General features: G+C 34.9%; 1 protein-coding gene across 1 annotated transcript in view; it reads left to right on the forward strand.

The window, feature by feature from the left end:
• Nucleotides 1–1,145: 1,145 nt before the first annotated feature.
• Nucleotides 1,146–25,371, forward strand: part of LOC113237278 — a 37,219-nt gene continuing 12,993 nt past the window's right edge. The window contains exons 1-6 of the mRNA XM_026473667.1: nt 1,146–1,160; nt 3,832–4,605; nt 4,975–5,147; nt 5,358–6,004; nt 22,640–22,806; nt 24,719–24,958. Coding sequence (XP_026329452.1) covers nt 1,146–1,160; nt 3,832–4,605; nt 4,975–5,147; nt 5,358–6,004; nt 22,640–22,806; nt 24,719–24,958 — 2,016 coding nt within the window. The remainder of the gene's footprint in view (nt 1,161–3,831; nt 4,606–4,974; nt 5,148–5,357; nt 6,005–22,639; nt 22,807–24,718; nt 24,959–25,371) is intronic.

Genomic DNA, 25,371 nt, shown 5'->3' on the forward strand with positions numbered 1-25,371 from the left:
AACGAAGACTAAAGCGTGAATGACGCTCTGTATACGATTTTGACGCCCAATAAGTTCGGACACTTTTTAGCGCGGACCCGACGTCCATATAATTGTAAGTCAATGATTTAAAAGCTAATTAATCATAATATTTATCTACAACAGACAATAATATCGACAATACAGATTAAGCAGCTGAAAGTATCGAACAGTTGCAAAGCATGCTCCAAGATCTGGGGGCCTACCATAACCTTTCCAAAAACAATCTTATTTCAATGTAAGCTTATTATAATATTTCTCATATTCGTACCATGACGAACCTGTTAACCAAGTAATGTATTCTTGCAAAAGTGATAGAAAGAACGCATGATCCCATTTCCCAATATTGTCTATTCCTTACTAAAAATAGGAATGAGATAACGCTATGTGAACTAGATAATGCCATCTCTTTCTTTTTTGATGTTCCGAATCGAATTATCGTAGTTTAAAGTTTAATTACTTAATGTTATTTACATTCAGAGAATTTTGAATGTTAAAAAAAGAGATGTATGTAATAATAAAATCTATTAAAATTACATTGTTTTCAATGATTATTTTGCATTTTCATGAAGAAAAATAAATAAAACAAGCCGAGTCTTGATAGTCACGTTGTGGATTCGGAACTATGGTCTAGCTAGTGTCATCTGTTAGTTTCCCCAAGGAGCATATAGATGGCGTTGTAATAATTTTACGAAATAAACATCGCGTATTTAAATTTAACGAGAAATTATTTCCTATGTACTATTAAATAAAAAATAAACAAAATATTGAAGAGATATATGTAAATAAATAAGTTGAACTTAACTGTTAATCATTACAAATCAATATTAAGACAATAAAACTTAAAAGAATATTGTTTCCATTATATCCATGTAACCATTTTAAAACTGCTAAATTTGACATAAGAGCAATGTTACTTTAATGTTAAAGTCGCGTCATAGTACGAACTGAGTGAATGAATAGTCACACAGCTGCCAATAAAACATCATAGTTTTAACATTACAGTAAGCTTACTTTAAGCGGATTATGGTACGAAAAGTCAATGTAAGGTTAACGTAATATTGTTTTAAGAGGATGTGGTAGGCCCCCTGCACCAAGCACCAATGAAGGTGGGCCTAAGGATGAACATGACCAAAACCAAGGTGATGCTCATTGTTAGGCTTTGCAGGTTCTAACCATAATATAAATATAGGCAATTGCCCTATGTCAACTAAACCATGAAACGAACTAGCGGACTTTACGAATTTTTCTATTTGCTTGTTGCAGATCTTTTTTTTTGCCGTAACGCCATTCGTGAGAAATGTATGAAACTATTCTAAGTTATCTTCTAATCCTCAATATATTTAATGGATCCATTGCACTATATGACACAAACATTCCGTACAAACGCTTAAAAACAACTATATACAATACTTATGTATTTGATTGGCGCCCCAATCGAATTTCTGACTTAATCGTAAACTACGAGATTCAAATAACGCGACTTCCAACTCACGAAATTATGCACGTCTAGCCTTACCTCTATTCTCGTTGTAATCATGCCATTTGCTTACGTATATTTGTATCACGTTAGTTTATAAAAAACATACAATAAAGTGGTTTGTGAATAAAGCGACCATTAGCTGACAACGATCCCTAATTTCGATCAGTCATTGCCTCCCATTGATAGGTAATGAATACGTCATTTCATGTTTCATTGATGATTCATAGATGCAGACACAGAAAATTTGTACCTGAGAGATAGTTAATCTATTGTGTCGGTTACAACGTCAAAGCACGATTGGAATATACGTTTATAAATAACTTAAATTTGGAAATTTCAGTATAAGTGACCAGGAAATTGGAAATGTACGTTTTAAAATATTTTCTATAGATTCAGATTCAGATTCATTTATTTCTCAAATACAACATTACAGTATAAATTGCACTACATGTCAAAGTATAAGAAATTATATTGAGATCGTCAGACAAAAAGGAAAATTATAAGAAACGCACACAATAATTACAAAATTAACAATTCATTATATAATATTGTTGTCATTAAATTATATATCAAATATCATTCTCCATCAAGGATCGTCATAAGTTGATAACAATTGTACAAGAGTATGTTAATGTGGTAAAAATTAGAATAAAAATAGAAAATACTGAATTCGTTACAATTTAAAGTCCATAAATTCTTTTACGGAGTATATAGGATTTTTCAAGAAAAGGTCTTTCAGCCGGCGCCAAAATATTTCGTCAGACGGTTCAAGTCTGAGAGTAGCGGGTAAACGCTCATAGTAATTAGGTCCGATGACACGCGGGTTTTTCTCTGCAAGTGCCATGGGTCGAGGGACTGTTCTCAAATGACCGGTACGGCGAAGTGGGATGCCAGAAACATTGACAGTACCAAATGAAGACAAATTATTTCTAACATACATTATAATTTCGTATAAGTAGAGTGAGTAGTGCGTCATTATGCGTTGCGCTACAAAGAGATTTCTGCAGGAATGTCCGTGTTTTACCCCAACCAATACGTACGACACGTTTTTGCATTAGCATTAGACTCTATTGGCATCCGTGGAGTTACCCCATATGAGTGAACCGTACGACATCAGCGAGTGGAAATGTGCAAAATAGACCTGTCTTAATGCAGAATCAGAAATGAGCAATTTCAGTTTACGCAACGCAAAGACTGCACCACTCAGTCTATCACACAGTCTGTCATCATGGCACTTCCAGTTAAGGTTCGAGTCCAGAGTGAAGCCAAGGAACCTACTCTCATTGCATATCGGCATCGGATTATATATTATTTGCATTTTTGAAAATAGTTTGCGAAATAGTTTGCTTAGTGAAGTACTGCTACCGTTTCTATTTCTGCCGCCAAGCAGTAATGTGAGTGTTACTGCGTTCCGATTTTGAATGTTGAGGATGCTGGTGAAGCTACAGGCACCTGTCAACGTTGTGTTTCTGGGTAACGAGCACATTTTCAATACCATTCAGATCTTTGCGATTTGCCAGCCCTGAGTGGCACTACAGCTGTTATGAGTAGCGTGTTGCTTACGAAGCGAAGTCTTCTTCACCAAATTTCGTCGTTTGATTCCTGAACGTCGTAAGGGGGCACCAGCTAGCCGAGCAAATCTCTTACACCCTGTACACTCCCTCTTACTACAGTTATAAATAAATATAAATTATAACAAACTAATCGAGTAATTTCACAAAAAAAGTTGAATGTCATGGTGGCCGAACTTCAAAAGTAAACGTAATAATCTTAGTACAGAGTACTAAAAAAACCGACCTCAAAAGTACGTGGAATTACGTCTATTTTTGTAAGTTTTATTGAAATATCTCCTAGTTCGCCACTATACAGGACTTGACACTGGAGATAATAATAATCGTACTCACTACTCAAAGTACATTGAGAGAAAAACGCCGTGAATTGGAGAAATATCAAAATCAACCATTAAAATAATTGCTCCTAAATTAAAGTTAGGCGCTATTTATAATAAAAATGAATCTTCATGCGTGAACAGCCACCCTTAAAGGTAGATGATTTTCTTCAAAATGAAATGGGACCACTATGGAAGTACCCCCTTTCCAACAAAAAAAGAATCATGAAAATCCGTTCACAAATACCGGAGTTATCGCGTAACATACATACAAAAAAAAAGAAAAAAAAAGAACATATAGTCGAATAGAGAACCTCCTCTTTTTTGAAAGTCGGTTAAAAATCACTAAAATGTAGCTTATGGAATATAAAAGAATAATAAATAGCGTCCAAATGTCATTCAAATATCGTTAGATAATAATTCTGTACTTTTGTTGTTTCAGATGTTACTACATAGGAGCATTATACCAGCGTTGTTACTGCTCCTATACTTACAAAAGTCCACCGCCAGGTCAAGACATGTCTGCCCCATCGGTTTCAACCTCGCCTACTATAAGTCCCAAAACTCTGACCCCATTTGCTATAGAAGAAAAGGACCTGAAACCTTTGACGACAAATTCACTGACTGCGCTGGAAACTTATTTACCTCCAGATTGTATCATAGTCTAAACATTACAAAATCAACTATTACATTATGGACTGATTACAAATCTCTTTACCCTGGAGGACCGTTCATTGACTGGTCGTATAACGAGCTTATGGGAGATATGTTAACACCAAATTATAGCGTGGATTACGACCCAAATTTAGGTATAGATGAGGAACTGTGTGTTTTTATACATCCAGTGACTAATTTTACAGCTGCAAGGTGTAATGAGAAACATTACAGGTATTGTTTTTTAAAACCTCTCGAAGATGACGAGGATGATATGGACAGAGATGGTTGTGAGGACTTGAAAGATTTTAGTTACTGGAGATTCTGGAGTCCGATACCTACTTGTCTGACGTCAGTAACTCCTACTAAGGGAAGAAATGTCAGAGCAACCTGGCGACAGGCGCAGAAGTCGTGTGCTGAGAGAAAAGGATATCTCTTAAGTACAGGATGGAGATACGCGAGCAGTCCTTTGTTTCATTCTGAAACAGGTGACAGTTTTCCCCTTGGAATTATGTTGAGTGCCGACAATACAACGATCGAGTATGATAATGAAAATATTACGGTGAGTTACCTAAATATTTGACTTGCATTAACACTTTTAGTCCGAATTTCGTGAAATTGCGACTGCATAAAACATTTTTCCCACTATTAAAATATAAATGTTATAAAAGATTGCAGATCAGAACCGCCTGCCGCAGTATTTCTAGACCTTTAAAAACAAAAAAGTACTCGTATTATGTGTTTCCAACTTGATGTCAATGCATGTGTAATAAATCTTTATAAATTATTTTTTGTGCAAAAAGTTTAGGTTAGTTTGGAGAAATTTATTACGATTTTATTGTATTATGAACCTTTTCCCTCTTTTCGCTGACTATGCTATGCATACAACGCTCTAATTTATAGACTTCTACAATTTATTATAAACTTTCAGATCCCACCATCAGACTTCAAGCATTTCGAAATCAACCTCACCTCGAATATGTCTCTGGGGGCTCTGCGCGACGATTTCTGGTTTATGGTCAACAGTTCTTACGTGTTCTACAACGTCATTTGCGAAAGACCTATCCAGCTCAGGCCTATCAGCATGGATGTCTCTGTCACCTCGTAAGTACACAACTGAACCAGATCATTATTAGAACAGAAAAAAAATTATAAGTTTTTATGTAGAAGAAAATCTCGGAAAATTTTTTTGCAAGCCTATTCATTTTGTAGTACTTATTAATAAGTTTGCAAGTTAACAAATAATCGTTTAAACAGTACAATAATTTGTCATCTTAAACTTGCATTGTGATGTGAATTGGTTTTATTTTCCAGGGAAGGCAAACTAGTGCTCAAAACAAACGAAACAGTAAAAGAAAGCAACATTCGCTGTTTTACAGACTCTGTGTTGTACTACCCTTATAAAGTCAAAGTGAGATATGATCGACATTCCGATTTATACGTTCTACATCCCATAGATGATGGTTATTACTGGTGTGTCCATATTGATTCCAGAAACCATACGGTATCAGAGTCTAATAAAGCTCTCTTCATTCGAATAAAAGATTCTTTAGTCAATTATTATGCTGTAAAGCTGCGTCTCTCAAGAGAGCACAAATTCGATTTGAACATGGAAAAATTCAACAATGAATGGCTGGTCAAACTTAAACAATATATTTACTATAGGACTAAATACGTTGAAAACGAATTTGACGATGCTCTCAACAATCAGAACACCACAGAAGACGTTTTGAAGTTGTTCAAGGAGAAACATCCTCATTTAGATTGGGACGATAAAGATGTGATACTTAAAAAGAAGATAAAGAAGCGGTATCTTGATGAGAAAACAACGTTGGTACATGTATTGTTGCACCGGGACATGAAGCCTGTGTTTCCTGGTACTTGGGACAATTTGACCGTGGAGTTCATGAAACCGGTGTACTACTGCCCGGCCTTTGGAGTGGTGGACAGTGCACCTATTGGTGAGTTTCTATTATAAACATTTTGGAATTGTTATTAGAAAAATGTAAATTTTTCTTTAAAAAAAACATTTTAAAATGCTGCTAGTCCTCGATTTCCCTTATGGACATAACACTATTTGTTCAACAAGGGAAAGATGAATTGTGTCATATTTGGTCCCAATTAAAAAAAATTACAAGCTTAATAACCAATTCCTAATCTCCAAACGTCTTTATGTGATAATTTGTTTTTAAAATCGGGACTTAATCGTGTACACACATATTTTATCTCGACGTTCACCATGTTACCATGACCATGTTAGTCAAGTTAATCAAGGGATTATGACAGTCAATGACAACGTGTAAAAATCGTTAAGTTTAAATCAATTTCTTTATGTGAGTCGCATACACTCGCTAGGAATCTATTTCTTGTTTTACGTTTCTTTTAATTGAATAACACGTTGAGTTCAGAGGTTAGGTCCATGTTTGCACTTTGAATAAACACTGTAAGGTCGCGTAATTTGTGCAATTATGGGGTTGATACATAACTTGGTTCTATGCTCGATGTACGCAACTGATTTTTTTATTGTTGAAATAACGAATTGTAAATAAATACGAATCGGACGCAGCGCGTAAACGCACTTACTGGTACGACACGACATTAACAGTTTCCCTTACATTATCTAAATAACATCGTCTCGGTATTCTTCTGTGTCGAAGATTATTATTTTTAAGTTTAAAACTTACATTAAAAGTATGTGTCAAGTGTTAGATAAAGATGTATGGAAAGACGATATGACTCTAGATTCCACACAAATATGATTCAAAGTCTATAACATTTAAGTTTATTTGAAAAGAGCAACCCTTAGAGTTTATTGCTCGTTTTTCTCTGGGAAGTCGGCACAGTGAACTAGCAGTAGCTTAAAAAATGACGTTTTCAAGTGCAAATTTAGTTTACCTATGGAATAAATGATTATTTGCGCCGCGCCGCCGCACTATGGACAATGATAGAACAACGGCATATCAAAAATCGTTTTTCCTTAAGTCGTTATTGACGCACTTTAATTTTTTTTTAAATTGTATTAGAGTAGTACTTTAATATAATGTAGTAATTTTGCGTGAATTGCATTTGGAATACATATTTTTTAATGTGAGAAATTGCAATTCGTAAGCTTAGAATAATAACGCATAGAAACCTAGCCCGCACACGCTAAGTGAGGCAAATTGTAGGACGCCGTATAGGCCTACATGAGCGAGCGGGCAGTCAGTGCTCAAGGTCAAATTGTACCGCGAACAGCTCAAAGATTTTTGCTAAAAATGACGAAATGTGCGGTAATTGGGTTTAAAAATAGATCAGACAAACATAAAATAGACACTAACATCACATTCCACAAGGAAATAACGCGTGTCAACTTGTATTTTTATGTAAATATTCACTAAAACAGAAAATTAATTTCGTTGCAACAAGATACGAAAATGTTGCAAAGTAACGGGTTTTTTCTCCCCATTTTGCTATTCTGTTTCAAAATAATTATATTACGTAATTTTTTGAGAATAGGCAATATCGCGACAGTTGCAAAATTTCTACAAATGTACACCGCCGCAACAACATTGTCGGGAATTTACGTTAGCTATTTTTACGAAATATATTTAGTATTTGCCTTCATTAGTTTCATGTGAAAAATCATTATTCTTGTTCATCATACACTCATTTTAAAAAATTGTCTTGGCCAGACTCAAAAGTTCGTAACTAAAATTATTTCAGGGAACTAACACTGACTAAAAAGTCATCGTCAGTTCTCCAAAATCGTGTATAAATAACTTTCAGGTTCAGGTTCTTTATTGTTATCGTGTACTTTTCATGTAAACATACCCACAGATAATATCAGGCTATTTATATGTATATTCAAAGTCGATAGTTGCACTTAAACTCGCATGTAGGTTTTTCAAAAATGTATTTTTGGTAAACCATAAGGAAATGGCATGTATATCTGAAGACAAGATAGCGGGCAAGACTTCTAATTCTTCTTCTTCTAATTCTTCGCCATCTTGGATTTAGAAATATGTGCTACATTCGGAATGAGCAGCCCCAAATACCTTGAAAACGACACCCAACTTGCTATTATTCGAAAAATCGTGCCCGCCATCTTGGATTTAGAAATTAGTGCCATATTCTTAATGAACACCCCCAAATACCTCGAAAACGACACCCAACTTGCTATTATTTGAAAAGTAATGTCCGCCATCTTGAATTTAGAAATAGGTGCTATATTCCTAATGAGCACCCCCAAATACCTCGAAAATGATACCCATATTGCATTTATTTCAAAAGTCGTGTCCGCGTGTTGGATTTAGAAACAAATGCCATATTCTTGATGAGCACCTCGAATACCTCGAAAACGATTCCCATTTTGCGTGTCCGCCATCTTGGATTTAGAAATGAGAAAAGTCGTGTCCGCCTTCGTGTATTCAGATATAAATGCCATTTCCATAAGGATTACCAAAAATAAATTTTTGAAAATTCCTGTCACTTGATGTTGTCGATCAACAGTAACGATCGACAAAATCGAGCATATCTGTAGGCACCTGATCGACAGTAACGATCGACAAAATCGAGCATATCTGTAGGCACCTGATCGAGATTGTCGATCGACAAAATCGAGCAAATCTGTAGGCACCTTTAACTTAATGATGAGTTAAGCAAGATACAATTTCCCCACTTTTGAGGGAAATGTTATTCCATGGCATCATTATTTGTATATTTGTGTGCGTGTGACGAGCGTAAATACAAGTTGCTTACGCCTACATGAATTTGATTTTTGCCTCACTTGTGACAGTTCGTTTGATATGAAACTATCATTCTATGCCATTGACTTACTTCTATGCGTTATTATTCTAAGTTCGTAAGTATGTCTATTTCAGGTCTGTTCGCTTCAATACTTTAAATTTCATTTCTTTCAAAAACTTGTGCGAATATATATAAAGTGTTATGCATTTCTAAAAAGCCCATAGTATAAAGATTTCAAAGCAATTATAATATTGTGGATTGTTTGATTATTTTTCTATAAAAAAAATACAAAAAGTGAGGGAAAAAAAAGATACGTATTTGAAATTCACCGAGACTTTTGACAGTAACCGATGTCTCCCGGTGCTTTACATTTGGTGTTGTTTTATAGCTCAGATATTCATAAATAACATTTATAAAAATCAGCTGCGGATACGTGCGGCTTTAGAAGTTATCGCGAAAACTATATATAATTCAAGAAACGGAAAACCGCTATCCATTGTGGTTTCTTATGTTGTACTATTGAATTGATTAGTTTGCGGTATATTTCAATAAATTATAGGTATTTATTGATAACAGGGCGTTTTGTCTACATTTTGCACTTATTTTGTGGTACTACTTTAATCAACAAAATGCACACTACCCTCATTTATGAAATTATATAAGAAGAGTGAATTAATTTAATAAAGCTATTACAAATTGATAATAAAACTAAACAGACGTTTGATTGTTACGTATCATCACTGAATTTCAAAATGTCAAATTCTTTCAAGTGTTCCAAGCGTGAATTGAAGGAGGAAAAAAACTTGAAACCCTATCAACAGTTTTAAAAGAAAACTATCATGTTTCTGAAGACAACATGTGTTTTATTATCAGTGATGTTCAAAGGAATCTCATTCCTTCCTTTAATAAACGATGGGCAGAAGCGTCCAGGAAAAAGGCTTCGTTTCTAAAAAAGAACGAAAATTGGTTGCATTCTGAATATTTGGTAACCTTACCGAGCATTGAAGGAGTAACACCTGACATCACGCCATCTACTTCTTCTGGGAAACGCGGAAGACAGAATCAACCAAAAAACGAAAAAATACCGCGCTATTTAGTGAAAATGGCTTTGAACACATTTGCAATGCCTATGTTCGGGGCTTACGTTCAATAGGAGAAGAAATAGAAGCAAAACTCGTGGAAAAACTAAGGCTTGCTGACCGTGATGATACAAAGTCTCTATATTTGAATCTCATAGAAAACGCAAGCGAGAGCAAAATGCTAATGGATCAAGAAGCATTGAGTGTTTTCATTGACTTAGATTTAACGAAAGCACAATATATATACTTAAGGAATTTAACAAACGAACGAGACTGTGTTCTATTCCCACCATTTTATAAAATACAAGAAATCAAACAGACATGTTATCCACCATCTACAGCAATAGAAATTACAAATACACATGCAAAAGTACTAAACCTTCAAGATTTATTGGACCACACTAGCTAGGATTTTGGCCATAGATTCGGTGTATAAGAATGGATTGTGTCATTTAGTTTTATACAGTAAATGGGGATGTGATGGTTCATCTGGTCCAAGTCAGTACAAACATTTCCAGAGGAGTCTGAACTTGTTTCTGATGCAAATTTGTTTATTACGTCGTTAGTGCCTATTAAATTAGTCAATGAGCTTACTGGCAACATTGTCTGGCAAAATCCAGTGCCTTCGTCAGTCCGTTTTTGTCGGCCCATATCGATAGAATTTTGTAAAGAAACTCCTGAAAAAACTAAAGCTGTTGCTGATGAAATAAAGAACCAAATAATTTCCTTGCGGCCATCATTAATTAATAAAGAAGGTGAAGGAGTGAATGTGAAGCACGAACTCTTTCTGACTATGATAGATGGCAAAGTAGCTCAAGTATTAACAGATACACCATCTGGATCCACGTGTACAATCTGTGTAGCTACTCCACGGAAAATGAATGATCTGACTAAAGTCACTAATAGGCCAGAAAATGAAAATGCATATCAATACGGACTTTCCACATTGCATGCCTGGATTCGTTGTATGGTATTACATATCTCATATAATCTTTCTTTTCGGACATGGTCAGCCACAAGTGAAGAAAAGAAAAGACAAAAGCAAGAAAAGAAAACCCTAGTACAAAAACTTTTTCGGGAGGAGCTAGGATTGATCATCGACAAACCACGACAAGGAAGTGGTAATACCAATGACGGTAATACTGCTAGACGATTTTTTCACAACGCAAATTGTTCTTCTGAAGTCACCGGAGTGGATGTGAATTTGATCAAAAGGTTGTATATTATTTTACAAGCTCTTTCATCAGGCGTAATGATAAATGCAGAAAAATTTGGCAAATATGCCATGGAAACTGCCAGGATTTATGTAAGTAATTATGAATGGTACTACATGCCATCTTCAGTACACAAAATTTTGATTCATGGTGAAAGTCTCATTAAGCATTTTGGTGTAATTCCTATTGGTCAACTTTCCGAAGATGCACAAGAATCCCGTAATAAGGATTATAAAAAATTTCGCCTACATCATGCCAGGAAGTGCTCTCGATCAGCTACAAATGAGGGTGTATTTCATACTCTTCTATACACATCAGATCCGTACATTTCCAGTCTTAGAAAAACATATAGCAAAAGGGTGAAGGCACTTGATGAAGATACCCTGGATCTTTTAAAAGTGAATGAACTCATTTTGGATCCTGAAGTTCAACAAGTATAATAAAACATAATATACACGTTGACATACATACATTTCTAACATTATTTTACTTTTAAATTAGTATTTTGTAACTTTTTTTACTATACGTGTTTGTAATCTTATAACTTTTAATTTCTTAATTAAATAGATAATAGCTTAAACATAATTGTTTTTTTAAAAAACTAATGTAATAATATATTTTTATTAATAATATAAGTAGCGTTGTCCTTAAGGAAATCAAATAAAAGCTATTTCTGAAATATATTTTTTCATTTTTTTTTTCAAAAATAAACATACTCTTATAAAAGTATAGCATATGAACTTTAACTAAAGCAGTATTTAATACTCTATGCTTGTGCAAAAAATTCAATAGTCTATCTTAACAAATAAGAAAGTTATTGATTTTTTATCTGAAACAGACCTCGATTTTCCATAGTGCGCCGCTCACTGCCATGTCAGTCGCCATCAGGCGCTTGTCGACGTCGTAACTGTGTCAAATTTTCTCCGCCTGTTCTTATTTTATTCGTAATATTTTCGTTGAAATACCTTAGGTTTTCACGTTTATAGAATTATGTTTGAAGTTTTGTCTCACAGACACAATATACTAAGTTTTCTTTTTAAAGTTAGTTCGTAGATATGTCAAAAGAATATGTTCCGTATGCTACCGGTGGTTTCAAACCCTGTGGAAACAGCAACAATTCACAGAACTATAATAGTATTTACACGTAAATACCTCTTGGACAAGGAACTTTGTGTTAATTGCAACTTGTTGTGGTTGAAGAAAACGCCTTGCTTGATGCCTATGTCGTGTATTGCATGTATACATTATGTTGTCACATTGTTTTGAAGGAAATATATCTACTTCCTCATCAGGCGAAAGGCATGATGTACATACGGGTGTCGTGGCGCGTTAAACTGTGACTACAGGAGTTAGAGAGGAATAATTTCCATTTGCTTCGACATTTGACGACATCCGCGGATGAGTGGCTTGCACACCGGGATCCAGGTTCGATCCTCGGCCGGTCAGTGTAAAAAAGTAACTATTCTATATTAATACTTTTTTATTTCTCCACAAAATACAACAACAAATAAGAAGTACATAAACAATCTTAGTAATTTTAGAACAGTATTTTGTAGGAGCTGGTGCTTGCTATAGGCTTAACACCTGTGCTACAAGTCACCAGGCCCCAACCCTTGCAAATGAAACGTATGTTACTAAGTATACATATACCAACCACAAATTATATGTATGAGAGAAAAAAATAACAGAAAAACCTTCGAGATAATTCTTCGAAGGTTTTTCTGTTTATATTGTCTCGGATCTGGGTGTTTGCGGTACCGTCCTTGTTTCCAACTTCCATAACACAAGCGCTTTAGTTACTTTTGGATCGGAACAACGTATGTGTTGTTGTTTAATTTTTTTTTATTAATGCTATACGCCGAAGTCTTCTAAATTAAAACCCTTATTGTGGATTGCAATACAGATGCTAAGTCGAAGCATTTTGAAATCTCCAGTAGTTCTTGTTCCGATTTTATCGGTTGTATTTAAAACATATTCGATAAATACTTCTACTCATCCGAAGAACAGAGTCTGATGTGGTTATATATCGAAAAGAGAATAAGTACGTTGCGAGAATAATTTCGTTATTCAAACTGGCCTATGTAAATGTGTTTTCATGATTTATATATCTTATTTCATTTCGGAACAGTCGATCTGACATCCACAGCGAAGAAGAACGAACGAAATGTACTATGCCCTGAGAACAAGCAGTCTTGCACATAGATCTTTGTTCTACGGATGAGTCGACTTTTTAACACGTAGGGGAAATTGAATGGCACTTAACACGCGATCTCGATTAAATTATGTGTATATTATGAATATATAAATTCATAGATTTCTCACAGATGGCGCTACGGAAAGAAAAGACGTTAAAAACCAAAACATAAAATTTTTGAGGTCCGTTGGCTCGTTCCGTGGTTTAGTTGGCATAGCATCTGACACGGTTTGTTAGGACACGTCGGTTGGAATCCAGCTGGATCGAAGTGATTTTTTCTAAGTGTTCGATCTTTATTTAATAATTATAACATGCTACAGTACCGGCACGCTATGATGGCCGTTTTGAGAGATTACAATAATGAGGTCATATCTCAATTAATTATCGAAAAAAAATATAATCAAATGCGAGTCGCAGCTATAAGATTTTAGATTTATAACTTGTGTTGTAAGTGGTAGCTGATTAAAAAGTTTTAACTAAACGAAAATAAACTGCTTTGTTTTGCATTGGGCTTCGACGCGAGTTCGCCGGAGATAGAAGTTGTGCTTAACAGCGATCCTATAAGTGACGATCGTATTTTTATTTCGTATTTTTAAAAATTTCGAATTTCTAAATACAAACGAGAAGTTGTGTCGCAAAATTGACAACAATGTACATCAATTAGCTCCTTTAACGTAGTTATGAATTAATAAGAAACTTGAGCGGACCAACGCCAAAATGGCCATCATAGCGTGCCAGTACTTTAGTGGAGTAAATTCACAAAAAATAGAGTATAATGGTGGTGAATATCGAGTATATAACCAGAAATAGAGACGAAATAAGGGCCATACATTCCTGGTAACACATTAGCGATATAGCTCTTATAAATATCAACTCTCGTTTGCACTGTAATTACAAATTAGAAAGCTGAAATAGTACAGCGCCAACAACTGACCAGTGTGTACGTCTCCGTACATTTAAAAAATATTCTGTATTTATTGTAATAAAGATAATATCTCTAGCAATGACGCGCTGTTCCATTCGGTGGTGTGGGGAAAAACAGTAAAACATCTAATTACAAAACAAACGGAATCAAATTTCGTCGGTAATTAAACATTAAATATGTCATTTTGCAATTTTCGTCCATTATAGCAAAGCTCCAGTTAACTGGTCGATTTGAAGTAAAACGGTTGACGACATCCATTGACGACTCCCGTCTATTGTTTCGAATTCGGTCTGGCCAATCGGAGCGCAGTTGTCACAGTAATGATATGGCAGAATAGTTTTCAAACAAATTTAATGACACTTCGCATTGACATACAATTATATGGACGTCGGGTCCGCGCTAAAAAGTGTCCGCACTTGTAAGGCGCTAAAATCGTATACAGAGCGCCAAACTCCGCTTTAGTCTTCATTTGTTCTACTGACAGCGCGATACTGCGATGACATTACAATTTAAATTTCGAATAGGTTGACTTGGGACATTTTTTTCGTGGTTTTTGTATTAGACCCGTCGTCCATTTATTTGTAAGTCAATGAATGACATTTCGTCTCTATTTTTGGTTATATACTCGATGGTGGTAAACATCCTGCCATTCCATAAAACTTAATTAAAACTATGAATAGCATGTTTATTTGTTATAATTATTATTTGTTATATTAAAACTATTTTGTTATATGTCAATTTCTATACAACATGTTTTTGCACAAGTAAATGAATTATGAATTCCATAATAATAAAAAAATACATATGAATTAATGATGTTGAACCTTCTAGGTTGTGTCTTATAAATCTTAAATAACAATGAATTGTGTCATGTTGTTTTGCCTTAGGATAATGGTAATTCTGGTCAGACCCTACCATAATCATTACGATAATTATAGGCTCGGGCAAGTCACCTGCAGTATTACTAGGTTGTAACATTGCTTAAGTTACCATATGAAACCATATAAGTATAACATCTAAACAACCATTCATTGTAACATGTTAATGCTACGAAACACGACTGGAGCCAATTTATTTGTGTGACGCACCCAGAAACCCAAAACTCATGAAGACAGAGCGAACTTGAAAACGCGTAGGCATATGTCATGTTATATTACTTATTTACTCACATTCACATTTTTTCCTTTTATTAACCGACTTTGAAAAGGAAGAGATTTTAAATTCGACTGTATTTGTGGGTGTGTGTTTCGCGATTTTGATGATCCTTTTTTTGTTGGAAAGAGGGTTTAAGGTGTACCAGAATCTGATGGCACTTAGATAATTTTAAATTTATAGTTGGCAACATCAGTATAATAGAAAAAAATGTACTAGATACTTCATATATCTTAGTTGTCCAGAATTGATCTCACCTCGTACATGTTTTAAGATCTGCATGAATTTGTGTGTGAGAAAGGTAAGCAATTTCTGACACATTTTAAAATTAAACAAGAATATATCAATTACATTGTGGGTGATACATTTATTTACGTTTGCAGTTTGAAGTAACTCGCATTTATGCGATTTATCTTTTTTTTACCACTCTGTAGTCTACACACTGTAGTCTTGCCGATTAGTACCTGCACATGTACATTGGTACCACATACATTGATTTGGCATCGTTAATATTTCAAAGATCAAGTTTATTCACTCCTACTAATCGGCAAGATTTGAGACCCGCTTCTAAATCGTGAATGTGACGTAAATGCATCTAATTCATCGCTGATTTTGCGATATAAAGATTATTGCAATGTTTTTTGCTTGAGATTGGATGGGATTCTCAGTAATGTTGCTACAAAATCGTTATTTTAAAGTGAAAAAAGTTTAGCAGACAGCTATTTGACACGTAATATTTTGAATTGACATGTGAGAAGTTAACATTGCCAGGTGAAAATTGTTCGATTTTTCTAATATTTAATAACCTTTAAACACCTTTAAATTTGAAGAAAATACTCCACCTTTAAGTGGAACTTTCTTCCGATAACCCGTTTCAATAAAAATTGGCAAATAGATGTGATTCCACGAACTTTTGAGGTCGTTTTTTTATGTGTTTAATTATTTGAATCGGCCATTGCGGAAAGGGTCCACTGAGAACTAATGGCCCCGTCACAATATGTGCTGAGTTGGGCCCTTTTCAATGCAATACAATTTTAGTCTTAATCATTATAGTGTATTGTGCTGAATAATTGCTTTTCTATTTGGGTGCATCGCATAATCGCAATCATCGCGCGGACGGCAAATCCAGTACCCCTCAGATCTATGCGTTTTCAAGATCTGAGTGACACTGCAACTGTTACGGACAGGCGTGTAACTTACCACCCAGGCGCATGACTTGTTCGTCCCGTCATTTTATATTATAAAAAAAGATGTCGTACTTCGGCCACGTCACGAGGTATAAATACAAATTACTCCAGCTCATTATCCAAGGTAAATGATAGGGCTGCAGTAGCACCTCACTCTTTAGAGCGGCAGCCCCTAAAGTCAGTATTGCCATGATGTAGTCCAACCTCCGGTAGAAGAGGTACCCTAAGAAGAAGAAGTAGTCGTTTAAAGTACTATCCTTAGAATAATAACGCATAGAAACCTAGTCCGCACACGCTAAGTGAGGCAAATTGAAGCGCGCCCAATGGGCCTACACGAGCGGGCGGGCCTTCAGTGCTCAAGGTCAACTTGCACCGCGAACAGCTCCAGAATTTTAGCTAAAAATGACGAAATGTGCGGTAAATGAGTGTAAAAATACGTCAGACAAACATAAAATAGATACTAACATCACATTCCACAAGGAAGTAACGCGTTTCAACTTGTATTTTTATATAAATACTCACTAAAACCGAAAATTAACGTACTACTAAAACTAGCCTACATGAATTTGATTTTTGCCTCACTTGTGACAGTTCGTTTGATATGAAACTATCATTCTATGCGTTATTATTCTAAGGTACTATCTATCTTTAAAGTAGGGCGCGGGCGTAAGCAAGAGTAATTAAACTGTAAAATAACAATTAAATGTCAGTGCACCCGATAGTTACTTCAATAATAACTATTCTTGCCTGTTATTGTTCATATCAGGAACTATTTTTGCATAACAGTTACATTCTTCGTTGACATGCAATGGATTGTCTGTTTTAATTGTTCATTAATAATTGTTTCTGAGTTATCTGTCATTATACTGCTTACTTTTCAAGTTACTTGAAATAGTATTTTATGAAATCGTTTATGTAACGGTAACGAAGGGTTCTTAAAGACGAGTGCCGTAGAATTGGGTAAAAGATTTTAAGAGGGAGCAGAGGAAAAATTCCTAATCTTCGATTTGATTTTAGAGGGGTATATCTACTTTAAAGTTAAAAATAAAATATTGTATGAGTAACTACACGATATATTCAAGCATAGACACTAATCAGAAACATAAAACAATAAAGTTTCCTCGATAGATGAACATCACGAAATGACCTCTAACTTTCACATTTTTTCGATTCATCCTCGAAACCCTACAGGTTATTAGGACAAAAATTAGATAATTATTTATATTTATGCATGATCGAGAACTGTCACTACGGATTTTATTTTAATCCCTTTAGTTTTAGAGTTATTCCGCTAAAACGAATTTGGTACTTTTAATGCGCAAAATTCGACATCTCCTGTCGCATGTCACGCTAACTTCAGGCTTGTCTCACAAATGTGGGCGGAGCCAAAGTCAAAACTTTTTTGGCATGCTCCCTCTTAAGACCTACTTACAACGATATCATGTACTAGCGTACTAGATGCGGCGTTGCATTCACACGCTGTGGTTCACGATGTATGTTGAAGATACAACACTTCAATATCAAAGATTTATAAAGCAATAGAGTGTTCTGACTACACGACAGCAGAGTAGGCATAATTGATTACACACTTGTTTATTATTAATTTTTTTTTAATTGTAACTGTGTTCTTTGTTTTGGCTCTTAAAATCTCTATTTGCCTTGTTAAGCACTTTAAATTGAAATAGTTTCATGTTGGAGGAAATTCGTAAGTATGCCACTTACGAATTTCCTCCAAAGGCTTACTCATATTTAAGTATATTATAATTGTATTATTTGTCCGTGAATTTTCCTAAAATGTAAAAATAAATATTAAATATACCATAAGTTACCATTTATAAAATATGTAAAAAACTAGGCTGCGTGGTCTAATAATTTTTGCCATTCCGCAAGGAAAAGTATATAACATCTATAATTTCAACAACTCGACTGTATTTTTTTCTATTACCTATTTTTTTCTTTTTAGTAATATAGTAGTTATAAAAAGTAATCAGAAGGCCCCTGGGTCAAAGCAAAATGATATATATTGTGCAACTAACAGCGACTTTGTCAGGGGTTTTTGGTTTTCCCCTCTCTCTCATCTGAGCGTTGTCCCGGTTGCGTCCTCAGCAGTGTTGCTGCGGAGCCCGGGGTCCGCTTTTTCGGTAATTCCCCAACAATGGATGAATATCATTGGTAAACACTTAATATTCTATATCTGCATGCCAAGTTTATTCTAGATATAGACTGTCAAGTCTGTCCACGGTTCTACGGAACAAATACTCTATGATAAAAATTCAACAGTAAAACAAAATACTATCATTATTGATTGTGTTTTGTTTGGAACATGTAGTTGCTGTGAATGTTCTTGTCTGTGGATTATAGTCGTTGCCTAAATATGTAATGATTGCATACATTGACTTACAAATAAATGGACGACTGGTCTAATACAAAAACCACGAAAAAAATGTTCCAAGTCAACCTATTTAAACGTAGTGACATGTAAAGGAATATGAAAAAGCTAAAAGGTTGAATTTAAATTGTAATGTCATCGCAGTACTGTCTAATTTTGCTTGCTTCGCTGTCAGTCGAACAAACGAAGACTAAAGCGTGATCATTCACGCTTTAGTATTTAGTATCTGTATAAGATTTTAACGCCCTATAAGTTCGGACACTTTTTAGCGCGGACCCGACGACGTCCGTATAATTGTAAGTCAATGATTGCATATAATACTTTTTCTACAAGTAAATTAAAATAAAGAAACACGAAAGACAAAAGAGATAGAATTTACTTCCGTGCTAGTGATTGATGAGGTATTGATATTTTAATTAGCAAAAATACATTGACTTACAATTATGTGGACGTCGGGTCCGCGCTAAAAAGTGTCCGCACTTGTAAGGCGCTAAAATCGTATACAGAGGGTCAAACTCCGCTTTAGTCAACTTTGTTCGACTGACAGCGCGATACTGCGATGACATTACAATTTAAATTTCGAATAGGTTGACTTGGGACATTTTTTTCGTGGTTTTTGTATTAGACCCGTCGTCCATTTATTTGTAAGTCAATGCAAAAATACGTTCTTTTTTGAAATTTTTCAATTCAGCAGCGAGTACCATAGACAATAGAATTTTGGTTCAGAACCAAAAAGAGCGCCTTTGTGACGTGGTTTGTGAAATTACATTTGAAAGATTAAAAGTACAGGAGTAGAAAAAAAATTAAGTAGCAGTAGAACTGCTTGTGAAAGAGCTCGTCCAGGGAAATACTACCTTACCATAGTATCACATATTATAAATTGAGCCAACCTGGGGGCCTAGCATAACCTTTCCAAAAACAATCTTATTTCAATGTAAGCTTATTATAATATTACTCATATTCGTACCATGACAAACCTGTCAACCAAGTAATGTATTATTGCTAAAAATGTATTATTGCATAAAATAATAAATAATAATATATAAATGTATTATTGCTAAAAAATGTATATCGTACACTATACGTGTTCTATGTAGTTTAGTTAAAATTAAAAAAAATCATTGGTAAAAAAAAATGTGTAAAGTACGCATTGAATACTGCGGTTTTCTTGTAAAATCTCGAGGTAAGTTTGTGTTTGTTTCTATCGTGAAAATTTTTGAGAATCATGTTTTCATATCAGTGTACATCCTTAGTTTTATTACATATTTTTTCCAAAATGATCGATTCAATACTTTCATTATAATGCGGAATCAACCAAAGCCATTATGAGGTCTTAATCATAAGAACGTGAAGCTTCAAATTCACTTCCATTTGAAAACACTTTTTTATGAACTGCCTCTAAAAGTTATATTTTGTATTTACAAAATGCAAGTTCTGACGAAAAAGTGCCAGAAAAGCGGAGGAAGTATAAAAACGAAATAGTAAACAAATTCAATTAGTGAATGGACTTTCGTTTGATGGCATTCATTCGCTTTGATCTGTTGCTGGAATGTGTTAAGATAGATTGATACTAGGTACCTATAATTACTCGTTTAAATCACTCCACCTACTGGTCATTTCGCGTAGGTAGTTTTCCCAGTATATTCTGTTGTTGGATGAACTCTCTAGGTCAAATACAATGTCATGAAAATTTCATGGAATTATTTCTTCATGTTTATCTCCTTCAGGCGAGGTACTGTAACGCGATCATACATTATAGGAGGTGGGTCGCCTCTCGCGTCCCGCAATCCTCACGCTGAAAATCAATCAATAAATACAATAAGAACTGAAGGTCTACTCTCTTTCTTGAAAACGAAACTTCGTTAACGAACGGATCCGTTATCCATCCTCGGAAGTGGATATATTCTGTACGGTACGCGTCTGCTGGCTAGAACCGAGCGTTTAGTGCAGAACTCGTGCGCAAGATTTTGTTTTGATATTACGGGATATGGTAGCCTCAAAATGTCTCTCCGCCGAGAGCAACATTTGGCTTGCCTCTTATTCGGTGTGGTTAAGACAGGTCAACCGGAGTACCTTGCCGAAAAGTTATCTTGGCGTGATCATGGGAGATGTGGTCCTCGTTCAACGGGTTGGGTGTTACAAATCCCTCCGCGCGGCACTTCTGCTTTCCGTGGGAATTTCAGACATGCGGCCTCGAAGTGCTGGAACATCTTACCGCCGCCTATGAGGGAACTAAAATCGGTCTACTCTTTTAAAATTAAAAAACTATTAATATCATACCAGGCCGATTTGCTCGCCGGCGGCCGTGTTGTTCCTGCATTTTCTAGGCAAAAGACTCGCTGGCGGAGTATAATCCTATAATCACATTATATTTGGGTTTTAGTATGTAGGAATTTTAATATTATCATTATTTGTCATACCTTGCTATATTATTGCATTGCATTATTTTGCGTTTAGCTCTACGGGCTCACTGAAAACCAGCGCTGTGGTATGTTACTGCAGCACATGCTGAGTTAAGTCCCGTGTTGGTATGACACTGCAACACAGACCATACCGGACTATCTACTATGTTTACTTTAATTTTAATTGTAATTATATGTCAAATAATTATTTGTATGTAAACTGTTTTTTGTGTGGTTTTGTGTGGTTGTGTTATGCCTGTAGAAGTATGTCTATGACTAATTTAAACGAAATTTCGTCAACAACTTTAATTCCTTTTCGGTCGGGCGCAATAATTTCGTTGTCATTTACAATTTTCCTGAACGAATGGAATGATTGATATTGTGTAGGTCTTTTTGATGTCAAGTACGGTAAAAAAAATTACACAGATCCGACGTCAACAAGCGCGCGATGGCGACTGATGGGGCATGAGCGGCACGGCGTGTCGTGGCATTAATGTGAATTTAATAACTATAAATCTTCAGTTGAAACAAAAATTTAGTCAATCAATTATATTGGTTTAAAAAGAATTATTATAAAACAGTTTTATAATTTAGGTTAATATCAATGTTATTAGTATAATTATAAAAATACATTAACTTAGTGGATTAAAGTTGTCTAATATTGCATTTTTTTATTATACCATATATTTTGAAAGGGAACGCGCGGGGTCAAGATCAAAAGTCATGTGGAATAACTATTGACTTAGTAATAATACCTAATAAGTTTTTGCTCTACAGCTTTTAACAGTGATGAGATATTTCAAAAAAAATTTCGTTTTCATACTTTTAAAATGTTTAGTACCACTTTATATATATATTAGATCGGTGGAATAGGTTTAAAATGATTAAATTGTTCGGTTTTATGCATTGACTTACAATTATATGGACGTCGGGTCCGCGCTAAAAAGTGTCCGAACTTATAAGGCGTTAAAATCGTATACAGAGCGTCAAACTCCGCTTTAGTCTTCATTTGTTCGACTGACAGCGCGATACTGCGATGACATTATAATTTAAATTTTGAATAGGTTGACTTGGGACATTTTTTTCGTGGTTTTTGTATTAGACCCGTCGTCCATTTATTTGTAAGTCAATGGTTTTATGTCAATGTCAATAATATTTGACAGTTTGCAGAAGGAATAACAACACTTCATTTTTTTTTAATCCTCTGTGCGACAACGCCAGTATGGCATCATTCTTATTCGATGTTAATGCACCCTTTCGAATACTCCTATAATTAAATTGGAAATATTCTTCATAAATTCTGAAAACTTCCGTTTTGTTACTTTCTAGGTTCCTCAAGAACAGTTGACTGTCAAACACATACTTGCGTCGGTGAGTTCAACGAAGGCGTTCAGTGGCTCACGAAGGCCACTGAGGGCTGTGTCACCACCGTGAGGACCAGCTACATGTCATACCCCATCCTAGTCATGCCCACGCCTGGAACTATTTTACCCTCTGTGAGTTCTTTTGTTGATTCTGTTTATAATAAAGAGTAAATAGCATTAAACTAATTTTGTTTAAGACTGTACGTTCAATCGGCGTACAGTTCCGACGGCAAACAATTCATCGGTGTGGCGTCTTGCTTATTCTTCCACCACGGCTGTAGGATAAAACCGGGATAGGTGCCTCGTTTTCAAAATACCTAACTTCCCCAAATCGCAACATAGAATAATTAGTTTAAATAAGGAGTTTAGACACCACTTATCAAAGTTCCTGCAGGGCTTCGTGTGGAATAGACACGTGTTGAGTTTGTGCATGCGTTTACCTCCGATACGAACACGACAAACGGTTCAAAATTTTAGACACAAGTATTTGCTATCGCATTACGTTGTAAGTTATAATAAACTCCGTTTTATTTTTTTTATAACTGTACACTGGTTCATTAATTGCGCACCTAGGTGTCAATAATCGCTTTTTTGTATATAGCTTAGTTAAATAACAAAAGGGCATCTATCCATATCGAATAGGATAGTCCCCTCGATTTTTGGCGATATAGGGTAGGGGCAAAGGACAAGACAATAAAATTAGAAAAAGAAAAAAAATGCATTATTTTAGTGAAAAAGTCAAGTATATGATAATAGTTTATAAGTAAGTAAAAGTACCTAAACGACAAATTATTCATAGTTTAAATAGCGAACATTTTTGTATAAAATGTTTCGATAGCTACAAAAATAGGAAGTGAAGTAGGTAGTAACTTTTCAGACGTATATATTTGTTATTAAACATGTAATATGTATATGCAATATATCAAAGATTACAAATAAAACATTTTATTATGAATTTTACTAATTTTATTCTAAATAGCATCTATCCTTCTTAGTATTTTCATCGTGTGGCGTCTATCCATATAGGTAGGCATCTATCCTCAAAAAATTGGTTTGCAAAAAGTAAATTTCTTCAAAATCAGTAAATGTTAGATCAATAAAATCAAGTATTAATGTAATATGAAAGATTAAACTAGTTAATCCTATGGATACATAGGAATTATTAATGGAAAAGTAATAATTTTTAAATTAGGAGGCCCTTTCAAAAATCTAACCCGGTTTGTAATGGAAAGTGACAATGAGGCCGACGATGCACGCCTTTATAATGCCTATTCACTCGCCTTGAAAAGGCCCAAATTATAGCGTTCAGGGAGAATGTTTCTAATTGGACGTAATTACGCAAAAATAATCCAATCTACAAAATTAACAAAAAATGTGTTATATGTACCAAACGGATCATAAACTCCAACCTCTTGGATCAACAAAAATCCAACATATAAACATAAATAAATATCACTGGAGTGACATGACAGTATGAGTTTTGAAAGTAATACAAGAGTGAGAAACACTTTTAAACTTTAAACTGCCATATCTCGAAAGTGACTGGATTGGGTCCTTTTTGTGTAACTGTGTCCAATTTAACATTATTATAATTATATGGATTTGTTATTATTACAAGGCTGCAGACAATGGAATACCGCTCCATAGCTTTTCGCCATATAAATGAGGATGCGAAACGCTTGTGAGTGTATTCTATAGTCCATTTGTTTAGGTACTTCACTAAATGTAAACAATCGTAATACATCTTTTTATTGAAACGTGTACTTTCCACATATATAGGTATAAAAATAGGCATGCAATTTCATATGAAGCTAAGTATTGTATTTTGTACTTGAAAGTAAGTAAAAATCATTTTATAAATGTATATTTAATTAAATAGACATCTCAAGATTGTTTACATTTAGTAAAGTACCTAAACAAATGGACTATAGTGAGTTTACAACTTATTGAAATGCGTAAAAACATTACTAACTCATCTCTCATATTCTCTTCTTTTATTAAAAACCGCTTTGTCAAGCTTCTAACTATTAGCTTCAATTAACAGACTCGCAACGACACTGACTACCAGGATTCCACCACGATGTCCACAAGCCCAACGTCATTCACCACCATATGTGACAACCAGTTTTGTGAATATGACTGGTCTGATAGCGATGAAGATGATAACGCCACAACAGACTACGTAATACCAGACAGCACAAGTGAGATGGTGTCTACAGTCACTATGCCTCCACCTACTACTGAGGGGATAGCCACTGCAATACCTACATTTAACCCATTACCGGTAAGTTCCATCTACATAGTATAATAAGATAGGAATATTAATAGTTATAGGCTGTTAGATTTTTAACGCGCATTTTCGTCTATAGTAGCAAAGTTCAAGTTAAACTGGTGATTTGAAGTGAAACAATTGACGATACCCGTCAATTGTTTCGAATTCGGGCTGGCCAATCGGAGCGCAGTTGTCACCGTAATGATATGGCGGAATAGTTTTCAAATAAATTAAGAGGGAGCAGAGGAAAAATTCCTAATCTTCGATTGGATTTTAGAGGGGTATATCCACTTTAAAGTTAAAAATAAAATATTGTATGAGTAACTACACGAGATATTCAAGCATAGACACTAATCAGAAACACAAAACAATAAAGTTTCCTCGATAGATAAAAATCACGAAATGACCTCTAATTTTCACATTTT

This window comes from Hyposmocoma kahamanoa, unplaced genomic scaffold, assembly GCF_003589595.1.
Source record: "Hyposmocoma kahamanoa isolate Upper Pololo Valley unplaced genomic scaffold, ASM358959v1 93, whole genome shotgun sequence".
NCBI lineage: Eukaryota > Metazoa > Arthropoda > Insecta > Lepidoptera > Cosmopterigidae > Hyposmocoma > Hyposmocoma kahamanoa.